Source organism: Vicugna pacos, chromosome 5 (genome assembly GCF_048564905.1).
Source record: "Vicugna pacos chromosome 5, VicPac4, whole genome shotgun sequence".
In the NCBI taxonomy this organism is placed as follows: Eukaryota; Metazoa; Chordata; class Mammalia; order Artiodactyla; family Camelidae; genus Vicugna; species Vicugna pacos.
In genome coordinates this window covers 64,383,672-64,390,079 of record NC_132991.1, presented here as the reverse complement: position 1 = coordinate 64,390,079, position 6,408 = coordinate 64,383,672, and the positions used below count along the sequence as shown (strand labels likewise).

The following is a 6,408-nucleotide window of genomic DNA, read 5'->3' as shown; positions in this document are numbered from 1 at the left end:
TCTCCACTTTCACAAATTAGAAAACTGAAACATGAAAATGCTCAACGTACTAACCTGCCCCACTGCCTAGAGTTATTAAGTGCATTTGGACCCAGGCATTCTGGTTCCAGAGCCTGTCCTCTTAACTACTATGCCATCCCACCCTTTCCACTGATGTGTGTAAGAAAATCCACATTGTTCTTAGCTTTATTTTTGCTGAGCCCTTCCAAGGAGTCTGAAAGGAAAAGAAGGCTACATGACTGCATGAAACACACAGGAAATATTTTATTAGCTTCCAGATGGAGAAAAGGGTAGAGTAAAAATGTTTCAGTAGAAATCCACGGCCCTCCTCAAGGAGCCCACTCTGGCATCCAGGGCCCCCCAGTCGTGGTAGTGCCTGTAGTCCCCCGGCCGCAGCAGGTACTGCCGCCCCCGGTAGTTGGGCATCTCGTAGAGGACCCACCAGCCCTCCAGCACATTGAAGGAGTGGATCTCACTGAAGTGGAAGCGGTTGTGGAGCGAGGAGCAGTCCTCGGTGATCTCCACCATCTGGCCCCTGTAGTCCTCTCGCTCGTAGATCCTCAGCCGGTGGGAGCTTGTCTGTGGGTTCAGCGATCAGCAGGTGGGGAAAAGTCAGAACACCTAGCCTTTAGCAACCACTCACTCACACCCCTGGGGGGATGGGCATTGCTTTATCTTTTTTATATCAAAGGTGACAAAATTAAAGAAAGAGACTGCCAACACTAGGGCTGCTGTGTATGGTTGGATAGGTTGTACACTGCAAAATGCAAAAAGGAGAGGGAGAGTATAGCTCAACTGGTAAAGCATGTGCTCAGCATACACAAGGTCCTGGGTTCAACCCCCAGTATCTCCTCTAAAAATAAATAAGTAAACCTCATTACCTCCCAAAAAATAAATTTAAAACTTTTTTAAAACCACAAAAAAGGTACCATCCACATAGACAGTGACATGAATGGTATTCCCTAGAGTTTTTCTGGGCCACCACCTATATGAACCATTCACGCTGGCTCTATTTAGTACCATTCTTAAGTAACAATTTTTCTATATTTGTTTTGCTCTCTCCTTTATAGACTTAGGGTAGTCTGGAGCTCTCCTTGGAGGATATAAAAATAATTAGATATTAAAATAAAAAGACAAATATATCCCTGGCAAAAGGCATGATTTTGAATCTCAATAGCATTAGAAGAGGCTGGGGAGAGAGGAAGTCGAATTGCTTTCCCCAAAGTGAGGTCCAGGTTGGTGGCAATTCAGCCCAGGCAAATCCTTAATCCTTTCCTTTCTTTTTAAGTCCTGCTGCTCCAAAATCCTAAAAAGTAAGAGCCATCAGAGGGTTCAGTTCTCAGCTCTAGTATATGCTCCAGAAAAGCAGTTTTAGGTAATTAATAAAAACAGAAGTTCAAGATGATGAATGAGGCCTGTCTAGATTAACAAATTATAAAACCTTAAGAAAATGGAAGGCAGGCTGTTGGTCCTGAGCAAATCCTGTCTGTCTTTTCTTGAGCACTTCTTTTATCTGCTTGTTCCTTCTGAGTGGGTATCCATTCCATGTCTTCCTTCTTCCACCATTAAATCCTCTTTAGGAAGGCTGTCATAAGCAATTCATTCTGAGGTATAAAAAACTGCTAACAAGGCACCTTCCACGGTTTGCAAAGGACTCACATGTATGTTACCCAATTTGATCTTCACAACAGCCCAACACATGTGCAGCAACTATTCTAAGACTTCTTTTATGAGAAACTACTGACTAGGGCTCTCGGTCTATAATAGGAAGAGGCAGGACGGGAAAGTGGAAGCCTAGATTTCCAGGCTCCTAATGCCAGTCTGGGTCCTGTTGAGGCATTAAAGCCTCTGCGGGGTTTCAAACTTCCCCGCAGTGGCCACAGGACTCTGTCATAGTTAAATTAGAGCATCTCTAGCTGTGGAATTCCAGGCTGCTGGGGCTTTATTTGGGTAGCTTTGCAGGAGCTACTGAAATCGCACTGTTGGTTATTTGTTTTGCCTAATCAAGGCAGGACTTGATATACGCTTGATATTGGACGAGGGGGTGGCTTGTCCGTGCCAGGCAGTCTCCTTTGGACCTTATCACAGCTCTATGAACTAGCTGCTCTTACTAGCGCTGTCTCACTGAGAGGACAGAGAGAACCAGCCCCAGTGACCAGTTTCAGGCCGCCTGAGTGTGGGTCCACCTGTTGCTTGTTCACCCCTCTGCCGTAGAGGCCGTGAACTAAGGCCATGCACTACTTTTTCCGAGTAGAGGTGAGTTCAATTTTAGCAAAGGAAAAGAAAATTTCACTTAAAAGCATTGCATCGCGTACTTTTTCAGTGAAGCCTTCGAGATATCAATAAAGGGAAAGAGAACGCAGAGAGGGCCGGCAAAAGAAGGCCACCGCCCTAGAGAATGACTCCCGCGCCTGGAGCGCTGGGGTGACTCGAGGGCCCGCGGGACCAGGGGAACGGGACTCACGTGGGGGATGAGGCGGCAGGAGCGGATGGAGTCGCTGAGGCCCATCCACTGCTGGTAGTCGGGGTAGTCCCCGCGCCGCAGGAAGTACTGGCAGCCCGAGAAGTTGGGCTGCTCGTAGAGCATCCAGCAGCCGCTGTCCACGCGGATGGAGTTGCAGCGGCCCACGTAGGGCTGCAGGTTGGCGTGGTCGCTGCTGCACTCGTAGTGGCGGCCCTGGAAGCCCCGGTCCTCGTAGAAGGTGATCTGCAAGGAAGGGGAGGAGAGGGCTCAGGCCAGGCTCGCAGCCCCCGTGTGCGGGGCCCCTGGCGGCCCGGGCGCCGGGCTCACCTTCCCCATGGCTGGAGCACACGTGCGGCGCGAGCTCAGTGCGGCGGGGCCGGCGCGCGGGTCTATATAGCAGGAGGGCTGCTGCGTCGGCAGGAACAACACAAAAGGGGCCCCCGGGGGAGGAGGATTTCCTCTCTCTCTCTTTTCTATATAATGACGGCGGGGGTGGGGTGGGGGACTTATTGTATGTTTTCTCTTAGACTCTCCAGAGCTTTCGAACTGATGACCCGCGTAAAACTGTCACTTGGTGCCCCTGGGGCCTTTAGATGAAGCCTATTCAGGAAATTGGAACCGAGCAGAAGCGCTTAATCGAGTTAATAATTGTAATTCAATATTAACTTTTTAAAATTTCAAAATGATCTCTTTTAGGTAACAACAGCAGATAGTGACCGAGTCTGAGGTCAGGGTGGGCTACAGCAGGAGGCGTTTAGATCGGAGAGCATTTCCCTGGTGTGAGGCTGAGGGGCGTGGGGACGCACCTGCCTTCTCTGCAGGACGTTTAGAGGAGAATTGGGGTTTCCTCTAAGAGAACCTCTGAGATCCTCCCCGCGGATGAGCGGGTGCCCCAGATACTACACCTGAGGAAAGGAGGGGATGGAGTTGGACCCCCAGAAAGCCCTGTTTAGGCTTCTGGCTCTGCTCTGCTCCCTGGAGACCCGGCGGACCAGGGACACCTCCAGACTCAGCCCGGTGCCTCCCACCCCACAGGCCAGGAAACCCTCACCTTTGGAGTTCATGAGGTGGCTCTCTGGTGGTTATTATCCACACCGTAACTTTTTATTTAACCAATAATTTTGCAAGTTGGGTGCTAAGTTTAGTTAGTTCTAGCTGCTGAGAAATTCAAGTTAACATGCAACTATAACAAAATTTAAAAAATCAACCCTGGCTGAAAACCACTGCTTTAGAAGGAGCTAGTCCTCCACTAGGTACGACTATGACACACCCTGTCTCATTCCTTAGTTTGGATTCTTGCTACCTAAAGGTAATGCTAAAAAAAATCTGCCCTTAGTAATTTTATCTGAAACATGTAAGTTTAATATGCCTTATTCACATTCTTTCTTGTAAAAATTCTAACTTTATAGGAAATTTGGAAACTATAGAGAAGTAGAAAGGAGGAAAAAATTAAAACCATAGTACCATATTTTAAAAAGCACTGTTGATGTATATTTGAAAACCTCATTTCAGTTCTGCAAGATGAAGAAAAAGTTCTAGAGATCTGTTGCACAGTATCCATAGAGTTAACACTTCTGTGCTATGTGGTTTAAAAAGAGTTAAAATGGCAAATTTCATGTTACATGTGTTTTAAAAAAAGACCCCTCACCCCCCCAAAAAAACCCTCTTAAATTTCACTTCTTTGATCTAACAGTTTCAACTCTAAAAATTTGTCCAAAGAAAATAGCAGAAGATACATGCAAACATTATGCACAGTGGCATTTTATCACTGTTTATAATATAAAAAGTTAAAAACAAATGAAAAGTCCAAAATAGGATATTAATTAGGTTAGTTATAGAACATCTGTTTGATGAGATGCTATGCAGCTACCAAAAATCATATCCTCAAAGGATTTATGTAAGGATATGGAAAATGCTCAGCATATGTTATATTTTTTAAGAAAGTGTATTATACACTGAGAGCTGTAAAACATTGCTGAAGAAAAGAAGATCTAAATAAATAGAAAGACACCCTGTGTTCATGAATTAGAAGACTTAATATTGTTCAGATATGAATACTTCTAAAGTTATCTACAGATTAACATAATACCTATAAAATTCTAATGATGTTTTATGCAGTAATAGAAAAAACTCCATCCTAAAATTTATATACAATCTCAAAGATCCCATGATACAAAAAAAAAAAAACCCTTGAAAAAGAAGAACAAAGAAGGAGAACTCACACTTCCTGATTTCTAGACTTACTGCAAAAGTTACAATAATCAAAACAGTGTGGCCCTGGCATAAAGATAGACATATAGACCAATGGAAGAGAACAGAGACCACAGAAACAAACCCTTACATATGTGGTCAAATAATTTTGACAAGGTTGCTGAGACCATCCGATGGAGAAAAGACAGTTTTTTCAACAATAGTACTGGGAAAACTGGATATCCACATGCAAAAGAATGAAGTTCGACCCTTACCTTATACCACATACAAAAACTAACTCAAAATATATTAAAGACTTAAATATAAGAACTAAAACTATAAAATTTTTAGAAGAAAGCATAGAGGAAAAGCTTCAAGAGATTAAATTTGGCAATTATTTCTTGGATATAACACCAAATCAAAGGCAATAGATCAACTGGAGTTCATCAAGATAAAAACTTTTGTGCATCAGAAGAGACTATCAACAGAGTGAAAAGGCCACCAATGGAATGTGAGAAATTATTGGCAAATTATATATATGACAAAGGATTGATATCCAAAGAACTACAACTCAGCAATAACAACAAATCAAAACAAAAATTTTTAAAAAGAGACTTGAATAGATGCTTCTCCAAAGAAGATATACAAATGACCAATAGACACATAAAAAGTCATTCAATATCACTAATCATTAGGGATATGCAACCAAAACTACAGTGAGATACTACTTCACACCCATTAGGATGGCTGTCATAAAAAAAAAAACAAAAAACAAAACAGAAAACAAGTGTTAATGTGGATGTGGAGAAATTGGAAATCTTGTGATTTGCCAGTGAGAATATAAAATGGTGTGGCCACTGTGGAAGACTGTATGGTAGTTCCTCATATATTAAACATCTAATTATCATATAATCCAGCAATTCCAGTTCTAGGCATATACCCCCGAAAAGTTGAAAGCACAGACTCGAACAGATATTTGTACCCCAATAATCATAGCAGCATTATTTATGATAGCCCAAAGGAAGAAATAACTCAAATGCCCATTTAGGGATGGATGGATAAACAAAATGTGGTATATGCACAGAATGGAATATTATTCAGCCTTAAAAAGGAATGAAAATTTGATAAATGCCACAACATAAGCAAACCTTGAAGACATTATGCTAAGTGAAATGAGACAGACAGGACAAATAGTATGATTCAATTTATTTGAGATACCTGAAATAGTCAGATTCGTAAAGAAAGTAGAACGGTGGTTACCAGGGGTTGGGCAAAGGTAAAAATGGGAAATTATTGTTTAATGAGTACATAGTTTCAGTTTTGGATGATGAAAAGTTCTGAAGATGTTCTAGTGCTGATGGCTGCACAAAGATGTGAATGTACTTTATGCCACTAAGTTATCTACTTAAAAATGGTTATAATAGTCAATTTGTGTTATGTATATTTTGCTACAATTTAAAACATCTTCCGTGAGCAACAAGAAAAAAAGAATTGATATTAATTTTATCAATATTCATTTCTTAATTTCAATAATTCTACTGCGGTTGTAAGAACACATTAAAGTAAGATAATTCCTAATGATTGAATAGGAATTAAAAGGCACTTAAAAGAGAGTTTATTTTAACTTACTTGTAGTCCTCTTACTTTTTAATAAGAGAATAACTAATATATTTAATGTCTTAATTTTTTAAAAATTAGTACCTTTCCCTCCTTGGGCTTTCCCCCACTGTTCATCCATTTTGACTACCTTATAT

The 6,408-nt window shown here is 41.8% G+C and overlaps 1 protein-coding gene across 1 annotated transcript; it reads right to left on the bottom strand.

Annotated features, from left to right (window-relative positions):
• Positions 1–240: 240 nt before the first annotated feature.
• LOC102543970 (gamma-crystallin F-like) lies at positions 241–2,896 on the bottom strand. Its single transcript, XM_072962112.1, has 3 exons — positions 2,792–2,896; positions 2,465–2,707; positions 241–579 (listed from the first exon to the last, which is right to left on the bottom strand). The coding sequence occupies exons 1-3, from the start codon at positions 2,798–2,800 to the stop codon at positions 307–309; spliced, it is 525 nt and encodes a 174-aa protein (XP_072818213.1). The 5' UTR covers positions 2,801–2,896; the 3' UTR covers positions 241–306.
• Positions 2,897–6,408: the final 3,512 nt, after the last annotated feature.